We start from the raw sequence: 20,717 nt of genomic DNA on the forward strand, positions 1-20,717 counted from the left end.
ATCTGATCATCGTACAGCCCAGAGCTTAAGCTGTACGGCTATTGGACAGCGGACGGCGTTTGTCTTTTGTCAAGTAAAACAGAATTGAGGCCTTAAGGTGTCAGCTGATTGGTAACACCCGGCGTTTCTGGGCGAAGCACGATAAATATTACTCGTTCAAGAAACATCAGGCTTGCTCCCCTGACTGTCGAGCCCACCTACAAAGATGGCTCCCATAAGGGGCTGTACTAGGTATTTGACGTGAAGTTACTTCTATGCTTGCTATTTTTGCGGTTTCGCGAAGTAATTTCGTCAATGATTATCTGAACATACTCACGAGGATCAGACGTGATAATCGGATCGAACCGGGTGTAAACTTTTAAGCTACAAGTAGAAGAAAAATACATAGTTATTCACACAGTACATACATACATACACACACACATACAGATACATACGCACACACACAATTCGATTAAAAAAAAAAGAGAGAAAAACGAAAATTAAGTGTGACGGTGAAAGAGCGTGTGTGCCAGACAGATCGGTGAGAAAATATTGCAATTTCGTTTATATTGAATTTTTTTTTCACGCCTTTCATCCCCCTCCACCCTAAAGTCTATCCCATGTTTACCACCCGTGGATTTTTATTTTCGAGATTGATTTCAATCTCTCCATTTTGTGTTTTACGTGTGTGTGTGTGTGTATGTGTGATGTCTAACGCGCTGTCGGCATTATTACGAGGCACGTTAAATACATGTGTATCTTTTCTTCAGAATTATTGCTACCCTGAGTGTGTAATATTTCGATCAGTCACGGGTGGTCATAATAAAACTTTTACCCATAGCTACTGCTAAATTTGCCGCTGTTGTATACAATCCATATTGATTTCATATTCGTTGTACATCTGTCATTATATTACAATACTAAAATTCAATTTTTCTCATCTATGCTATTTAGAAAGAAACAAAAACACAACTCGTCTCGAAGAAATTGCGTGAAGTCAATTTAGTCCCGTTCCTCGTTTCTTTTTTCAACGTAAAAAATCGTGCATACTTACAGAGAGGTATAGAAAGACAGTGAAAAGAGAATTGGACAGACACAATTCTCTCGCAAAAATCAACTCGCCCGTTTGTCGATTTTTTTCTTTTTACTAATTTATTCAAACATTTGAGATAATCAACAGATAAGCATTCTTCTCCGATTCCATTTTCCGTTTTTTTTTATACCTTCTTCTTTTTGCAACGGTAAACTCATTTTGTCAATGTGTCATATTTTCATTTACCACTTGATCGAACACGTACTGTAAAAATTAAGTGAATCATACGAGTATTTTCAATTTCCAGGGACATACGTTGTCGTATGTCATTATCGTGCCATTCCAAATACGCAACAGTTGCTCATTGACGTGATAAAAATATAAGAAACATAAAACGAACAAAAAATAATCGATTGAACAATCGATTGAATACATAAATAAATAAAACAAAAAAAAAAAAAACACCGTTAACTCTAACTCAAAGTACGAATACTGAATTTTAATTTTTTTCGTCAAGTCAACAATTGTCGGTTCAAGCGCAGATGACCGAAGCGCCACAGAGTAATTCCTCAACACAGTCGTTTTTTTCTTGTTCTTGTTGAGGCTGATTCAAGATATATAAAATAGATGAAACATAGACGCTAAGCGAGACAAAGGTAAAAAAGAAATAAAAATCAATAAAAAAACACAAGACAAAACGAAAATAAAAATTACATTCTCACAGAAACCAACAAGTAGAAACAAATTAAAATAAGATGATATAGGTTTAGAGTATTAATTAATAGTAGTACGATTCGCATCAGAAGAGATTTGAATCGACTTGACTGAATGTCTTTTATACGTGACCATTTAACATTTAGTATATTAAAAAAGAAACGATCCAATAAGTCAAAAGAAAGCTGAATTGTGATGTCATTTTTTTTAAACTAATTAATTTTAATTTTAACCATTTTGTTGTTGATTTTATAATTATTTTAATATTTTCCATAACATTATTGCCATAACGATGATATGGTTAAAGAAAGAGAGAAACAAACGTATAATAATGAATTTTGTATTTATAAAATGAATCGTCAATAATTTTAAATCAAAGAAAAGACCCACGCGAACTGAGAAAGAAAGACTAGAACACAAGAAAAGAAATGAAAATAAAAAACGAAACTCTGGGTAACTAAATTGAATAAAGAGATTAAAGTTTGAGGGGTAAAAAGCAATTTTTAAATCACCGGAATCAAATCTCTTAACAAAGAAAAAGCGAAGAAGTTGAACAAATAATTAAAAAAATTCTAATACGCATAATCTTGAATAAATATAAAATATTTGTATTAATTTCAACCGTCAATATGGCACGAAAAACTGATAATGTTCGAGGCATCAATGTCGCCGTTGTCGGACTCTCTGGGACTGAAAAAGACAAGGGACAATTAGGAGTGGGAAAATCTTGTCTCTGCAATCGATTCATGCGATCACTTAGCGATGACTACAGTGTTGATCATATATCGGTATTGTCACAGGTAAAAAACAACGAAATTAGCATATAATTTTTATTTTATTTTTTCGCAAGAGTTCGTCGCAGCATTTTCATCTCGTTGCATGTAACAGATTTACTTTAACTTTACGTATAGTTTCAATGAAACTTGTTCTCAATAGTTTGTTATGAATCAGGTCTTTGTACTCCGACGATATTCACGCCATGTAAGTTGAAATAATCCTGAGAAATTATCTGCGTCTTTTTTCTCTTTCCTTATTCCAGTCGGATTTCAGCGGTCGAGTTGTTAACAACGATCATTTTCTATACTGGGGCGAGGTTGTCAAGTCGTCCGAAGACGGCACAGATTTTCAGTTCCAAGTTATCGAGCACACGGAATTTATCGACGACGCCTCGTTCCAGCCGTTCAAAGGTGGCAAGATGGAACCTTACGCAAAACGATGCGCGGCTACAAAGATATCTAGCGCCGAAAAGCTGATGTATATATGTAAGAATCAGCTCGGCATAGAGAAAGAATACGAGCAGAAAGTGTTGCCGGACGGAAAGCTCAACATCGATGGATTTATATGCGTGTTCGACGTTAGCGTCGTCCCTCACAGGTCAATAGAAAAGCAGGTTGAAATCGTGGCGAATATCTTGAACAATTTGGTCAAGACGAAGAAGCCTGTAGTGTTGGTGACTACTAAAAATGACGACGCTAACGAGCAGTACGTCAAGGAAGCGGAGAAGCTGGTAACCAGGAAAGAGTACAAAGGCGGAATTCTTATAGTCGAAACTTCGGCGCACGAGAATATAAACATTGAACTTTCTTTCATGATATTGGCACAACTTATCGACAAAACTAAAATGCGCAGTAAAGTTATTCCCTTCGCCGAAGCTGCTAGAGCCAGGAAAGAGCTCCTTGACGCATCTACAGAATCTCTGCAGAGACTGATACGAATTCACGTTACCGATTACCGTGCCCTCTGGTCTCAGGCATCTAAGAAATTATCGCAGCACAAGGAATTCGTTGCTTTTGTACAATTGTTTGGCATCGACGCTACTCAAAGGCTGTTCAGGCGACATATTAAGAAATTAAAAGACGAACAAATGGCCAAGAAAATTCAAGGCTATTTGGATATGTTACCGGATGTACTTCACGAAATTTGCCCAGATATCGCAAATCTGATTAACGAGTAAGGTTCTATCAAGGGAATAGAATAGCTCGCTGTTTTCGCTATCGTTCTTATTCAGTATTCAACGCATTTTGTATAACTATTTTCAGAGAGTGGTCAACCGTTCAACAATTCATAAAAGAGCATCCCGATTTTCATCAGTATTTCTACGAATGTCCCGAAGATATACCGTGGATTGATTATGATTTTGGTGAAAATAACGGCTCTAAGATACCCTACGACGTTCTGGAAACGCCTGAAGCTGAGACTGTGTTTAAAAATCACATCAACGCTCTTCAACAAGAGCAAAAACGCTTGGAGTAAGTTTCGAAACTGATAAGTTTGATATATTGAAACCGTTTAATGAAATCATCGAACTACCTCACATTACATACTTACCTACGTTACTATCACACGTACTAATGCTTTGCTTCGTTTTGGGCGGCGTATTTTTTTTAAATTATTTTTTCTCTTTTTCCACGCAGACTTCCGAAAAGGTAAAATTACACAAATGAAATTTAATAATCAAGGCATGACGTGTGTTTGGTGTCGATTAACCGTTGTACTGTTCTAACGAGGTTGAAGATAGTAACATTACTTCAACGACGCATGTTTGGAAAAAATTGTTACTTCATGCCTTTAGAATTGCCTGGAATTTAGGCGGTCTAATGAACAAAACATACTAATATTTTGATAATCGAACTACTAGAATGTCGTTCTAAAATTCCGCATGTTCCGTTGCGTTAACATTACTAACTTCAGCCTCTTCTGTATTATGTGGTTCAAAGTTTTTTTCTTTTCCTCCTACCTTCTGTCAAGTGTCGTCCAAAGTGTTTGGGTTTTGTTTGACTAACATTCGAATTTCTGATCGTAAATTTTAATTCTCATTTTACTTTTGTAGATGGAAAAAACAGTTCAAACAGTTACTTGAAGAAACTGGGTACGTTACACCGGGCAAACACTTGTCGGAAGTCAGAGTTTTGTTCATGGGTAGAGAATGTTTCGAGGCTTTATCTCACGTCGATTGCCAAGAAATTTACGATCAGCATCAGAAAGAAATTATCGAAAAGGCGAAGCACAATTTTCAGGTAATTAAAACAGTTTGTCCATTACAAAATAAAGCATCTTCTAAACCAGAGTTAACCAGGGAAAACAATGAAATTCGTAAATACAAACCGTTTACTCTTGGTTACAGGAGCTGCTTCTTGAACACGCGGATCTTTTTTATCATTTCAAAAGTATAGCACCCTCTGGAACAATTACTCAGGATGATATAAAGGAAATAACCGATGCCCTGGTCGATGACTTTAGGTAAAACATTGCAGAAACTAAATCGAGAAACTTGTGTACAAGTAGATAAACATAGCTGCAAATATTTCTTCAAGTCGATGGTACAACTAGAAAAAAAAGTAACGGAGGATAAGCTTGTGAAAAAGTGATCTTAAAACCCTTTTAAGATGCACAGATAATATTGATATCATTCTACGCAGGTATAAGGCTTTGGATAGGCTAGATCAAGACAGAAAATTGATGTTGTTTCAACATCTGGGTTTCGTCCACTGTCCAATCAGAGAACACTGTCCGGCGTTTCCAAATTGTATGGATGCTTTGATCGAGCGTATATTAGGAACAAAAGCGCACAGGTAGAATCGAATTGAAACGAATCAATTTTTTTTTTTCTGTTCTCGTATGACAGCTTTGTTTTTATTGTATGAATAATGACTGTTCGTTTTTCAGGCCATCTTCTTGGAACCACAGTAGTCAATGGCAGCTAACTTCGGATAATAATCAATTGAATTTGGTTATCTTGGGGTGTAACGGACTGGGCGAAGAATTTGCATGCGAGATAAAGGCCCAGACTGAAGACGACGAAGTGGAAATTGACATGCAAATATACACTCTCGGTTACAGAGTTATCGAGGGCGATGTCGGTCTTCCTCACAATTCCTTCACGACCTCAGATTTCATGCCTCACGGTAAGGGATCGTTTCTTTATTTCGTTTCGATCGATACTTCACTCTTGATCTGTATTTGGATACGATTCAATGTCGTTTTATTTCAGGATCATTTTGTATCTACTCAAACGAGGAATCCTTCGAGTACATACGATCTTCTCTCGAAAAGACTCTTCTGTCTAACTTGGAACAGGAAGACAGGCTTCCCTTTCAAGGCCTCCCTATCGTCATCATGTTTGTAGCCGATGCTTGTATCGACGAAATGGAAGCCTTGAGGCTTCGCGAGGAAGGACAAAATTTAGCCGACAGGTGAATAAACGTTGAGACGGAAAAAAGCGATTCCAACAAATTGCAATTACTTTCAAATAAGTTCATGCGTTGATAGCGCGAGCAAGAAAAATTTTGAAAAATCAGGAGCTTGGATCTGTCTTTTAAAATTTCCGAACTCTAGCATAATTTCTAGTAACAAGGATTTTTTTACAGCTTACAATGTCCGTTCATCGATGTATGCGTCGAAGAATTGGAACAGAATAAAAGGTTTCCCGCCGCGCTGGTCAAAGATGCCCTGCAACAGTTGATACAGTCTATAAATCATCGAGCAGGATTTCTGAACATATATCAAAGCGTAATCGAGTGCTTAGAGCCGGACATAAGGTGGGTCGACGATGATAGGTTTTTCGTGAGAAATATTTAGGTGACGATGTCAAATTACGATCGTTGAAACGTTGTGCGTTCAATTTTTCTTTTACGTTCACAGAATAATAATGTGCATGTTTTGCGGAGATCCGTACTCAGTGGAAAATGTTCTCGGCCCTTTACTCAGTCATCAATGCTGCTTCTTGAGCGGCGATCGCTCCATCGTGCTGGAGACATTTTTAGGCGAATCTAAGAGACGTGTCGCCGTTATTATATCTAGCTTTCACGGAGCAAACGCTTTCAGGGACGAACTAGTTCACGGCTTTATTCTCGTCTATTCGACGAAAAGGAAAGCCTCTCTTGCTACGCTAAAGTAAGAAGATAATTAATTAGGATATATTTGACATCATTTGACGTCATTTATCCGCAACAAATTCAATTAATTGATCGATTTTTTTACAGCGCGTTCTCTATGAACATTCCAAATCTGCCGATCCAAATAATGGCTGTGACGGACACTGGCGGAGCAAATGCTTTTTTCAATTCAGATCTGAGTCATTTATTGATAACAGAAGGTAACGCGACTGCCGATAGACTGCAGGCGCATTTTATGACTTCCGCTTCGAGTTGTCAACAAAAAAGTAAGCTACGTTTTGGAAAGTACTAAAGTATTCTCTTAAGATTTTAGAAACTCTGCCTGTTTTATCCTTCCCAATTAACTGTGTTTATTGTGCGAATTTAGCCGCGTTCTACACTCCGTTCTTCAAGGAGGTTTGGGAAAAAAAACCAGAGATTGAGCAGGCCTTCAACATGGAAGAACCCGGCAATTTGAACGACAGTGGTGAAGGAACGTTGGAATACTCTGCTCTGCATCCGATGCCGCCGCCTAGGCATGAGAGTTATCACCTTCAGACGCCCGACGATGGGTAAGCGGATTTCAAATACGCGTGCAATTGTCATCTAGCTGTATGTAACATAATTCTCCTTGAAAGGAAGAAATTGAATTGTATCTCTAACCTCCAGTAGTATGTCTGTTACTTTTAGGAGCGGGTCTGAATCGTACGAGCAACTCACACCCGACGGTGATCTTGGGGAGTCAGGGCTTATCGAACATTTCCACGATAACAGAGCGACGCCGAGCGACGACAGCGATATTTACAGCCACGTTGATTTTCATCGCGAGGATGCCGACAGGGAACTGTTGATAAAGGGCGGTGACGTGACCAGCAAATTAACTGGTAAAATCGCACTTCCATTTCACATAACGCACAGTATGTACAAAATTATTTTTTTTTTTGTTTTCTTTCTCTTATTTAACACTGTCTCGTCGTTATTCGAATGTTGAGTTGAATATCAATTTTGCAGGATGGATGAAAGAGACGTTTATGCCTCAAGATGGGGGAATAAACAGATATTCTCATCGGGCATTTACAACCGGTCGTCGTAATATATCTCAAACAAAGCCTCGGCCGAAGGGAAACAGTCAGACGTTGAAACAACCTGGGAAAATAAATTTAAAAGACTTTTCAAACGTCACGGATGTCATTGGAAGGATGAAGATAGGTGAAAAAGACGAACATGGCTCAAAAATTAATTTGGGTCACGCGCCGTTAGCTACGCCTGAATTAGTTGATCTCGGTTCAGAATACGCACAAGTTAAAGACGTCGTTCCAAATTTGTACACGCCTTATGAGGGTGATTACATGTACACCCTAGTTCACGATCCCCTTGGCAACAATAAATCGAAATTACGACATCGGCGAGAAAAAGGACAGCCATGTGAGCGTTTATTTTGTTTTGTTTTTAGTTGGTTTCTTTTCTTTTTCTTTTTGTTTTTTTCAAATTGTTTTTGAACGTTGCTTCTTTTTCAGTTTCTTTTTCTTTATGGTGATTCTTGTTTCACATCTTTTTGTGAAAAAACTTTGTATCTTAATCGTTCCGTTTTTTGAATTGTAGACGAACTCAAGAATGGTTAACGTCTCGTACTTACTTCACAGGGATCCGAAACCTCTGAACTTCTCCTAATAATCGACTAACCGATGATTTTGTAATTTCTTACAGCTTACAGCGAGTCTGATTCGGATTCGAGTTCTCCAGAGCGGCAAAGGGCAATGGAATTCTTAGGTAAAGGTAACAAAAAATCATTGACGCACAAACGAATACGTAAAAAACGTACAGCGATACCTGTCGCTACCCCAAAAGTTCCTCTATTGTCAAGTTTGGGAGGCGGCGAAGGCGTAACACGACTCAATTACACAATTAAAGAGGACAAAAACTGGCGACATGATACCATGGAAAGAGGTATACATTTTCATATCGATAAATCTATTACAGTAATCATATCTGAAATTTGTGCAGAAAAAAAATGGTCCTCATAATTTTTGTAAAGCTCATTTTTCTGCTTTCATTTTTTATTCCATTCAATATTTTCCCATATCAGTTTCCAGCGAAACTCCTGACAGTTCGGAGTCTAGCGAGCCTGATCATCTGTCCGGGCCACGTATTAAACCGCGCAAATCGGCTGTGCAAAATTTGAGAAAGCGATTTGGTAATCTTTCGGCGCAACAAGAGTATTCATCCGCTATGTTACAGCACCATTTGAATATTAAGCACATGTCTCAAGAGGCTCTTGGCGCACCTTGTGAGTTTATGATGTTATTTAATTGTACTATCACTGGCCACATGGTGTACGGTTATTTCTATTTTACTTCATTCTGTTCAGATAAACCGAGAATGGACAATGCTTACGGCAATATTCCTGACGACGAGTCTAGCCTGGAAGTTTCTTCGCCGAGAGAAATAAATTCTCCAAGTGTGAGTGTAAATCGATTGGAAGAATCGTTTTAGTAGCGATGAGTGGTATTCATTGTTTCGTTCAATCATCAATATTCCTTTATTCCAATATGTATAATTTTCGTTTTTAGTTCGGCATATTGACCAAAGGTAAGGACGGCGATAAATTGGCGAGGAAAAAAGACAAACAAAAAGCTAAGGAGGATGAAAAATTGGAGAAGAGAAGACAGAAGGAGGAAAAGCTGAAAAGGAACGCGGAGAAGGAGAAGGAGCGAGAGAAAAAGAAGCAGCAAAAACAAAAGAACACAAAGGGTGGAAGTGCCGGGACGATATCCGGCCAATCTCAGCAACTTCTTATCGAGGACTTTGCTCAAAGCGAGACGAATCGGATTCCACTTTTCCTTGAAAAATGTGTACAGTTCGTCGAAGACGAAGGGTTGGACTCTGAGGGTATATATAGAGTACCAGGAAACAGAGCACACGTTGAACTTTTATTCCAGAAATTTGAGGAAGGTCGGTATTTTTTTTCTCCAGCGACGAAATATCAACCACTGATTATGCATAATTGGAATGTCGTCGATGAATTGCCTTTTTACTTCCGCAGATGGCAACATAGACATTCATTCCCTCGATATTCCGGTAAACGCAGTTGCCACGGCTCTTAAAGATTTCTTTTCAAAAAGGCTACCGCCTCTTATTGACAAGGAAAGAATGAGCGAGCTTGAGGATATTTCTGGTGAGCAATTTTATTTTACTCGCATAATTTTATAAAAGATCTTTTCTAATCGATATCACATTTCAAGTATCATCACACCTTTCCAAAAATATATCAAACGATATACGAGCTTGAAGTTTGACGTCAATCACTTCGGCTGTTGCGTAGACTTCTTTTCCTCTTGGAACAGAAATTCCTGAAGCATTCCTGAAGTATGAAACACCTTAGTTTTCACAAAAGAAGAGTGAAAAAATTACGCGTTATTTTATTTTATCAAATCTCTGTAAACGCGAAATTTCTTTTCTGTTACGAATATCCGTTTCTAAACGTTAATCGCAACATCGTGCATTAAATTTCAGGGGCACGTGCGATCAGTAAACCAATGTCGGCTACTTGCATGAACATGGAAGGTCAGTTTATGAAATTATTAACCAGAATATGTTTTTAAATATATGTTTATATTTGATCGGCGGTAGAAAAGTCATTGTTAATTTTGAAAATTTCAGATCGTAGCGGAAGACTGCTTGCTTTGAGACATATGCTTAAAAAATTGAATCCGATAAATTTTGACGTTCTGAAATATATTTTTCAGCATTTTGTAAAGTGAGTATATTATATATTTATAAATTGCACGGATATATATTTAGTGTGATGTAGCGAAGCGATATTAACGAACTGGCTAACGTAAATAATGATCATAATTTTACAGAGTAGCTGAGAATTGCAAATCGAATAGCATGGATAGTAAAAATTTAGCTATTTGTTGGTGGCCGACTTTGTTACCAATTGAATTCAACGATATGGGAAGGTTCGAGGCGATGAGGCCGTTCCTAGAAGACGTAGTTCAGACAATGATCGACCAATATCCGTTCCTCTTTTGTGGGAAAGAAGCTATTGTAATGGTTTAGTGACCGTGATTAACTGATAAGTAACACTAATGCTAATAATTATGATAATAATAATAATAATAGTAACAATAAGAATAATAATAATAATGAGAATAATAATTGTCAAAAGCGCGAACGGAGTCTGCCCTAAAACGTAACAAAAGTCTAGTTTGTGTATAAAGTATTGTAAAAGTATTGCTTTCGAAATTGTTTGCAACATATTTATATACATATAATAATTGATGGCTTAGATATTGAGGCGTCCGTCGGTTACAAACAATCTTTCAACAAAACGACTGTTTCAATTAACTTTGGAAGTAATTTTTTTTTTTGTTTTTTTCCTTTTTTTTCTTCTCTTCTTCTTTCATCTTTAGTTACTTATCTATAGGAAAATAAAGTAGAAGAAGTTGACAGAGAAAAAGATGACTGTCCTGTCTGTGTACAAGCATAACAATTTTCTCTTTATTCTATTATTTTCCTTGAAATGTTTAACGTCTCCCCGCGCGCCGTGTATCATCGAGCTTTAACTGATTATTTATTTTTACCTTCTTATTTATTTATTTATACATTTAAGAAAGAAAACGTTGTTTTGTTTTTCACCTCTTCGCAGCTTAAAAAGTTTTAACTCACCTACCCTGATGACACAATGTTTAAACACTACGAAAGATCAAATTAAAATGATTTACAAATTCGAACTTTGTTTTTGTTCATTTTTTATTTTTTATTTTGTTCTCGGTGTATCCGTTACATATGATTGACTGATTTTTTTTGTATTTCCTCCCTTCATTCATCACCTAAAAAGACTTTCTAGATCGAGTTAGTCTGTAATAGACAATGAATTTAAAATAATTATTCTTTAATATTCTCAATTTCCTACTACTTGATAATAATGATAATAACAATATTAATAATAATAATAATAATAATAATAATATCTAGTATCCGTTGTATTTACGTGGTTACATACATACTATATACGTACATACGTGATCATTAGGCCGAATACTAAATAAGATTTTATACATTCGTACGTTCGTAATGGTAATTAATAGTTCGTATTATTGATAATAATGATAATAATAATACTAATAATATCGATGAGAGATTATGATGATGATGATAATAATAATAGTAATACTAATAATAACAATATTGACAACAGTGACGGCAAAACAAAAGAAGAGAAAAACAATGAAACCAATTAACGACAAATCAATGGCAAGGGAAGATTGAAAGAAACAATAGAAAATAAAAAATGAACGAAGTAATAAATAATTAAGCCAAACCCGCACAATCCAATCAACATTCGGAGCTCGGATATTTAAATATTTTCCACTTGAAACAGTTTTCGATGTCTATAGAACGGTATTATTGAGAAATAGAGAAAATTGATGAAAAAATAAATTTTGTACGGATTGCGTATCACGTGAAGTAGAATGCGTAGAGGAATCTTTTACCATAGCTATGTATAGTGACATGATATTACACCCTCGGCAGACTAAGCACTTAAATCTTATCATACATATATTTGATTTTTTCTTCAGAACAAGAATCTCTGTTTATATCCCAATTATCCTTTGTATGATCTCTTTCGTTTATCAAGTATCGCAGTTATTCTTTCCGAACATTTTTTTTTTTTTTTTACTGAAAAACAAGTGAAAACAAAAATTAAGGTCCAACGCTCTTCTACTGAAAATTCATATGACTTGATAGATCTGATCGGCAGTCGATCTGTTTTCGTTATTGTTATTTTATTTTTCATCCCTTTAAATATCACATCGTAGACTTGCAATATTAGCCAACGTTTTATAGGCTGAGGGGAAAAAATTACATCGATGTCATACGTTTTTTTTTTTTTTTTTTTTTTAATTTATTTATTTTTTTTCTCCCTCTTTGGTAAGCGAAATATTTTCTTTCTCACACGAGGCTGTGTTTCGGATTTTTTTCCTCCAAACCGACGCCCGTTAAAAACCGATACATAATACTCACTACGATTCGATTCGTTGAAAGATTTGAAAGCGACGTTAGCCTCGAACACGTTATTTTATATATAATATTGCTTGCGATGATACGATATGTGACGAGCAATTATTGTGTGATGAGGATGCGGTGATGAGATGGATTTAGAGAGTTGTAATTTTCTCGGAAGGGAAATAAGGATGAAAAATCGAAAATCATAGTAATAGTAATTCCACTTTGAAGAGTGGTAGAAATGTGAATTGGATTTATATATGTATAATGTATGTATTTATGCGTAAGTATAACGAGAAGAAAAGGAGGCGGAAGACGAACGACGTGAAGAGATGAAGAGAGAAATGATGGAATAAAATGGAATGTTTAAAAATGAAGACGCAGGAATTGAAGAATACTAAGAAGCACAATGTTTTTACGGATTGGTCGAAAATAAATATTAATAGATAACAACTGAACAACTGAACAAGATGGAGGAGATCTATCTGCCCCCTGTTTCGAATAGAAGTTTAATTGTATCGAACAAGGAAAACAAATCCGATTATTATAATAAATTAAAAGTCTTAAATGTAACTTGCGCTAATCTTACGATTAATATAGTAATAATAATTATTTATAGAAAAGAGTGTGTCTCCGGCTAAAGAGAAAATGGAAGGGAAAAAAAACAAACAAAAATAATATTTGTAACTATATGCTTTTTAATGTGTATATATTGTTGCTGCTGCTAGTGCTATTGCTGCTGCTGCTGCTGCTGCTGCTGCCGCCGCTTACGTTCGGCCATCATGTATATTTGGCTACGGATACATATTAAAATATCATTGTCGTTACTATTATTATTATTACTATCATTAATAATAATAATAACAATAATACGTATAATTATTTTTTACTAGATCATTGTCGCGTTTATCTTATTTTATTTTTCTATTATTAAAACTTGAGGAAGTTTGAGTATAACGCGAGTCGTCTCTCGATGTCTAACTCTTTATATTTATATAACTTTCTAAGTCTGTCTCTGTCTTTCTCAATGCTTGACTGTGTATTTTGTAAGAATCTAGAATATAAAACAGAATTAATAATATAATGTTGAGAAAAAAAGTAGTTCAGTAAGAAAAAAAAAAAAAAAAAAAACAGCAACAACATGATTTCCAAGCGGTGGGTCATTTCAGATAATGGGCTAAAGGCAATTGATTAGGATGAGCTGGAGTAAGTGTCTCGGACATCCCTAATTATTTTCTATTTCTTGATGAAATCACCACCGTATTAATTGCCGTAACAATGTGTGGAAAGAACCTATGAAATCAAAGTTTCTCAATGTTGTGGTTAACCATGTTTGCATATATTTCTATTTATTTATTTCCCTTATTTATTTTATGTATTTTAAAGAATTAAACCCATTTCAGCGGAAATAGGAGTATATATGTATGTATTTATACACATACGAGTAAATAAATCAAGATGAATTACCGAAAGTGAAAAGATATTTTTCGACGAATATGTTGAAGGACTGATGATCTTTGGATGAAAATCGTTGGCGTGAAATAACGTAGATCAGCTGCAAACTTGGTTTAAGTTGTGAAAAAAATGTTTGTTGAATATTTTTGACAAGCGAAGTGAAACGGTGCCGGGATGGAAAATCAACATGGCCGACATTGGCACGCTTGCAATTTCATTTCGGCTATATTATTATTCACAGCCCTCGCCAGTGATCGAACGCTACTTCACGCCAAACAAAATTATGGCAAGAATAGTTTCGTTATGATCTCATCTTCCACGAATGCATAAAAATCGGGTACTCGGCTTGCGATATTTACTCGTGCTCAGTTTCAATACTTTCACACTTACAGACACGCCTACACGTTGACGGAACAGTCTTTCATCTTTACGAATCACATACGACTCGCATCGTTTTATGAATAATATAATATACACCGTGAATATTTGTGAAGTATAGAATTCCGGTGAAACGAGGCAAAAAAATTTCCTCTATATTCATATTTGAAAGGAACGAAAATAAAAAGTTGTAAACAAAAAATTACATGTATTTTGCAACGTTGGATGAGTGTTTGTAGATAAACAAAAATTTGGTATAATACATACGTAACTCAGTTGTCCTTAGCACTGTGATTAATAGTATTACTAGTATTGTCATTACTGTCGTTATCGTTTTCACCGTCATCGTCATTATCATTTTCACAATCATTGTCGCTTATTTATCATATAACATTGTTTGTACCTATAATAACTGAAAATATTCGAATTGTATGCGATTTATTACGTCGAATGGAGAAACAAAGAGAGAGAGAGAGTGAGAGAGAGAAAGAGAGAGAGAGAGAGAAAGGAATTGTAACAAATCATATAACCGTAATGCATTTTTAAAATGGCATCGTACGCATCACGCTTACTTACTTCCCGTTTAATAATGACCACAACAAAACAATAATAATGGTAATAACAATGATTAAAAAAAAAAAAAAAAATTACAACAAAAAACAATAATGATAATAATAATAGTGATTATATGAGCTCATTCGAATGCGAAAAGAGCAGGAGGAAACGAATGCATAGCGCCTAATCGAAGTGTAACGAAAAGAAGAGTGGCTGAAATGGGAAAAAATAAGGAAACACTAAATATCGGTGTCCAAGAAGTATTTAAAATAAACATCGTCTTTATATGTACAATTTGAATACCGAGTCGTTCCATTTATTAACAGTCTCACATTATTTTATTCGTTACTAACACCATTTGTATACTTCTTACTTGTTATATTTTTTTTCATTTATTGTTCTTATTTTTCAGTGTTTTCATCTTATGGTGATCCTTTTCCTCCTATTCTCATTTCCATCGTGGAAAATAATATTTTGCCGCAACGCTTACGGCGAAATGTGGTGGAAATGTAGCCGAAAAAGTGTTTATACACGTATGCATGCGTGTACGCTATATTGTTCAATATGTGGTCCATTCGACGACAGAAATTGAGAGCTGGATTCAAATGTAAATGGGTGTAGTGTTGATTTTTCCCCCCCTTTCTACATATACGGGACAAGATTGGCAGATATTTTTAGAATTGCCACCGTCAAAAATTGCGGAATAGTTTCGTGGCGTTTTTCACGAATGCAAATCAATCGCTTTTTTTCACCCGCGTTACGAAAAGGGTGAATAATGTCTGACGGTCAAATCGGAGCAAATCAAGTGACGTTCAATTACCCGCGATTACACGGTTCGAAAGAATATTACACAAAATTTTATCACAGACTTTACATATTGCGTTTAGATGCTTGATTGAGCGATGATTATTCAGATATCAATAATTACGTGCAATAATACATGTACCGATTCAGTTTTCAGCAAAATGATAGAAGCCTCGTTTTATAAATTTTAATGTCGATGTGGTTCGGAAAAAATCTGCAAATTTGGGTTATGTCAACTAACGTAAACCCGAAATATTTAATTGCGTGGCAATAATTTACAATTCGGATGTAGAAATTTTTTTTTGAATCTACGAAGCGCAAGACGCGGTTTTTTGACCATCGCGTTTCCGGAGTAAACGGCCTGGATCTATTGAAACTTATCGTGCGCGTACCAACCGTCGTGAAAATACCTTATTACCTCAGACATATCACATACATATATAGGTATAGGTATACCTAAGTTTAGGTGTTTAGCCACTTTGCATGTTCATGTTCGTACACAGAAACGTACGTAGGTACGTTATACGCTGGGAGAGCTAAACGTTTAAACGTACACGTAAGTCTGATACGTCGGTAGATTTGAAAAGCTGGTTGTGGGTCGATTTTGATTCTTGACGCCGTGCCGAGCCTTGCCGTTAGACCCGCAAAACGTCCCTCGCTACGCAGCGTCAATTGCAGTGTTTAGTTTTGTATTTTTTCTCATTTCTCTTTTTATTTTCATTTCACCACCGACCGCTTTTTACATTCGCATCTGTTCCTCTTTTGCCCGCTTTTATTTCCTCTCTTCCGCGACGTCCTCTCGACGGTCGGGCTGGCTTGGTCATTAGTGCAAGCGTGCGAGCTGGTTTCCTCGTGATTCGGGCGGCGGTGGGAAGCTGGGAGGCCAGGTTTAGTCTTTTCTCTCCCCCCTCTTCTTCTGCTCGCCGTTTCTCTCCTCCTCGTTACTCTGCAAGCTCACCTGACGGAGTCGACGTCGGTTCAGTGACGTCACGTCTCGCCGTTGCCCGGAGCAACGGTGCCGAGCCGAGGTACGATTCCGTACGGTTGACGTCGCCACTTGCGCCGTTGGGTAAAAATCAATTTGAACCTCGGCGAGGCAAAGGTGGTGGCGGTGCCGGAGGTGGTGGTGGTGGTGGCGGTGGTTGGTGCTCGTCGAGGTGGTGGTTGGTTAGCGTCGCCTGGCTCGCGCGCGCTTCTGGAGCTCTCGTGAGAGCCAAGCTGAGCCGAGCTGAGCTGAGCTGAGCTGAGCTGAGCTGAGCCGAGTCGAGTCGAGCCGAGCTCTTCGGTTAGTCGCGAGTCGCCAACTCGTTGTTCGGTTGCGTCGAACTGAACCAGGGATGCCGTGTCGTCCCTGAAGACGTTACCTCCCGACGTCGTGCTCCCAAAGAACTACAGCTAGACGTTGTTGTTGTTGTCGTTCCATTCGAGGAAAGTGCTGCGGGGTAAGGAGCTACCAAAAAAAAACAGAAGAAGAACACCAACAAGAAGAAGACGAAGAAGAAAGAAACAGTGTCTGCGACGATGCGCGCGAGAACTGGAGGAAGGTCTGATCTCCTGTCGTCGAAGGTCGTCCTCGGTGTGATAAGGATATACGTGGAGGAACCTTGTCAGTTGCAGCTAGTTTGTCCGCTGCGGAGGACCGACTGAGCCGCCACAATCGCCGTGGAATAGGGTGATTCGCTGATTGAGGAGCCCAGAAATTACGGAAGAAGGGAAGAAAGGAGCTGACGTGATCGCACACGCTCCTGCAAGACTTTATCATGTAGGAAGAGAGTGCCTCCGTTAAAAGTTTTATGTGGTGTTGAACTTTTTCTCCACCGAGACACTGTGCAGCACACGAGTTTGGAGCGACGGCTACAGATGCTCCGATCCGTAGAATAATAACTACACTTTAGTATCATACCATCCAGCAAGGGACTACTTACTCACCGAAGGGATTCGTGGCAAAACAATAACCACGCTCGGTTTAACTGCTTACACCGTTGCTCTATCGATTGAATTCCGACGCGCCAAAAAAGAGAGGATGTTAAACTGATGATGATGACGACGATCGAGGATTAGTGAGGTGGCGGCTCGTTAATCGACGGTTATCGTCACATCACCATTACACCACACCATGTGGTATCCTCTGATTACCGGTGTGCTCCGATAATAATAACAAAAATAATAACAATAATAATAATAGAAAAAAAAAGAAGAGAGCAAACCCTGCCTTGATTAATCAGCGATAAAGTGATGCTTATATGGTGTGAAAACCCAACTGCCGATATATTAGTCCTTTGACATTGTTTTATTTTCGTTTCTTTATTTATGTTCTTTCAAAACACGAGCTGCTGTTCTAACTTCTAATCAATTTGCCTCGGTTGAATTGATCGAAGCTCCGTACAAAGCAATTGCACAGGAGCAATATATAAAGACACACTGCCCTAATAATATTTTTTATCAATAATAATAATAACGATAATATTACCAATAATAATAATAATAAGAATAACAATCATACGTTTAAATCACAACGCGGTAGAGAGATTATTCTATAAAACCGTGAGAGATGTAGTTCGTCGTGATAGTTACGCGGAAATGCGCGGTTGTGAGGATTCCCTGGGTTTTGAGGTGTCACTGATTATCGGTGGCGTCATTACCGCCTCGACGCGCTGTGATTTTGTGCTGGATACATTATACCCTCGAAGGGATAGAAGCTAGTGCTCAGTCCTGGAGGCAGACTCAAACCTAGCGTAAACGGGAACGCTTGTACTGCAAACGTACACGTAATAGCCGCAGCTTGCTAAGAGAGTTGAGGAGTTGTTCGTGCGGTACGTCCTGCTGAGCAACTAAACGTTGGTGTGACCCACGTGTGTTTCAAACGATCCTCCGATATGTCTGGGGCAACGTCAACGTCGTACTCGTCGCCGGGCTTTTCGTCCGGGAAATTTTCCGGCCGCCTTCTGCAGTCTAGCGACCAGGTCTGGTAATTCCCTAGAGGCTGAGTTAAGGGTGAAACGGGCCGTGGGGGTGAAGGAGGTTCGAGGAACGCGATGGCATCGGTCGCCGCCTGGTTGCCGTTCGCTCGAGCAGCGGCCATAGGATGGGTGCCGATCGCTACGCACCCCTTACCGCCTCCGCCGATACCGAAAGACCGGCGAAAAGCAGACGACGAAAAGCTCCTGATAAACGTGAGCGGCCGACGCTTCGAGACCTGGCGTAACACCCTCGAGAAATATCCCGACACCCTGCTCGGCTCTAACGAGCGGGAGTTCTTCTACGACGAGGACACCAAGGAGTACTTCTTCGACCGTGATCCGGACATATTCCGGCACATATTGAACTACTACAGGACCGGAAAGCTCCATTATCCAAAGCACGAGTGTCTCACGAGCTACGACGAGGAGTTGGCCTTCTTCGGTATCCTGCCGGACGTTATCGGCGATTGTTGCTACGAGGATTACAGGGACCGTAAAAGAGAGAACGCCGAACGACTGATGGACGATAAACTGAGCGAGAACGGTGACCAAAATCTTCAGCAGTTGACTAACCTGCGGCAAAAAATGTGGCGGGCTTTTGAAAATCCGCACACATCAACGGCTGCGCTTGTGTTTTACTATGTGACGGGATTCTTCATAGCCGTCAGCGTGATGGCGAACGTTGTTGAGACCGTACCTTGCGGACACCGACCCGGGCGTGCCGGCACCTTGCCCTGCGGTGAACGGTATAAGATAGTTTTCTTCTGCCTGGACACTGCTTGCGTAATGATATTCACCGCCGAGTATCTTTTGAGGTTGTTCGCGGCACCGGATCGGTGCAAATTCGTTAGGTCCGTGATGTCGATAATCGACGTTGTCGCCATCCTGCCGTACTACATTGGACTCGGTATAACCGACAACGACGACGTCTCCGGGGCGTTCGTTACCCTCCGTGTCTTCAGGGTGTTCAGAATCTTCAAGTTCTCTCGCCACTCTCAGGGGCTACGGATCCTGGGCTACACTCTTAAATCCTGTGCCTCTGAACTCGGGTTTTTGGTGTTCTCGTTGGCTATGGCCATCATCATATTCGCCACAGTTATGTTCTACGCCGAGAAAAATGTCGAGGGTACAAACTTCACATCGATTCCAGCCGCCTTCTGGTACACCATTGTCACCATGACGACCCTAGGGTGAGTTCTACCTTGGCGAGTATTTACCTTATCATACCTCTCGAAGGGACGAGTGTGTCATTTTCTTCAGCGCAGTGTGTCTCTCTGTGTACGTACGTGTCTACGTGTGACATGGTGGTGGCATATTGTAGAGAGACAGATCCTCGAGCCACGCGTCACACGTTTGCGGCGACTATACTTGGCTACGCCTCTCCGCAGTACGTAGGGCTGGCTATAAATAAATCGACAACTCGCGTGGGCCATGAATTTTCTTCGTAGTATAAAAGTCGCCACGCTACTCGGACAGGTATCCCTGCGTTTCCACCTACATTATTGAGGAGAGATCTCGAGAATTTTTTCTATTGTATACACACGTTATCGAACAATATCAGGTTAGTTTAGTTTCGTTCAAGTCACGCCTGCTCAACACCCATGAAACGCGACAATTCCTAACCTCCGGTATAAATGAAAAATTCCGCTATTCCAAAGCGACTTGAACGTTTCATTCTCATTGGTAAAACATTAAATTCAATCAATACCAACTGATCGGACTAGATCCAAAATTGGTTGGGTCCTTACTTGAAAGATCGCAAACAACTAGAGCGTTTGGCAAACTCGATAGAGCTCTCACCTTACGTGGAGGGGAAGGTAAGGGTATAACGCCTCTCAGTGTCTATCACATCTCTCCACGTACATGCATACGACGGTATTCCGGTCACTGGGTAAAGCTCATTTCCCCCGCTTTCCCGAGCTCCCCCCCCCCCCCCCCTCCAGCGCTTTT

General features: G+C 38.8%; 2 protein-coding genes across 12 annotated transcripts in view; both read left to right on the forward strand.

The window, feature by feature from the left end:
* Window positions 1-161: 161 nt before the first annotated feature.
* Window positions 162-12,015, forward strand: LOC124410979 (rho GTPase-activating protein 190). Of its 6 annotated transcripts, none has more exons than XM_046889749.1 (24): window positions 162-231; window positions 1,323-2,529; window positions 2,769-3,679; window positions 3,769-3,978; window positions 4,144-4,155; window positions 4,560-4,746; window positions 4,854-4,969; window positions 5,149-5,301; window positions 5,396-5,634; window positions 5,721-5,922; window positions 6,097-6,267; window positions 6,371-6,622; window positions 6,712-6,890; window positions 6,992-7,175; window positions 7,276-7,487; window positions 7,615-8,028; window positions 8,311-8,550; window positions 8,690-8,890; window positions 8,972-9,063; window positions 9,174-9,555; window positions 9,647-9,778; window positions 10,117-10,167; window positions 10,264-10,360; window positions 10,467-12,015. In XM_046889749.1, exons 2-24 carry the CDS (start codon window positions 2,359-2,361, stop codon window positions 10,663-10,665), a joined length of 5,007 nt encoding a protein of 1,668 aa, XP_046745705.1. In that variant the 5' UTR covers window positions 162-231; window positions 1,323-2,358; the 3' UTR covers window positions 10,666-12,015. The 6 variants fall into 6 exon arrangements, with proteins under 6 accessions (XP_046745705.1, XP_046745704.1, XP_046745709.1 ...); XM_046889748.1 differs by having other exon boundaries at window positions 165-523; XM_046889753.1 differs by having other exon boundaries at window positions 165-523; window positions 7,615-7,812.
* A 4,961-nt stretch (window positions 12,016-16,976) lies between these two features.
* LOC124410786 (potassium voltage-gated channel protein Shal) overlaps window positions 16,977-20,717 on the forward strand; it is a 46,554-nt gene continuing 42,813 nt past the window's right edge. For all 6 annotated transcript variants that reach the window (XM_046889398.1, XM_046889397.1, XM_046889399.1 and 3 more), the window contains exon 1: window positions 16,977-19,957. In XM_046889398.1, the coding sequence (XP_046745354.1) occupies window positions 18,843-19,957 (1,115 nt within the window). In that variant the 5' untranslated portion in view covers window positions 16,977-18,842. The remainder of the gene's footprint in view (window positions 19,958-20,717) is intronic.

This window comes from Diprion similis, chromosome 10 (genome assembly GCF_021155765.1).
Source record: "Diprion similis isolate iyDipSimi1 chromosome 10, iyDipSimi1.1, whole genome shotgun sequence".
NCBI classification, from domain to species: domain Eukaryota; kingdom Metazoa; phylum Arthropoda; class Insecta; order Hymenoptera; family Diprionidae; genus Diprion; species Diprion similis.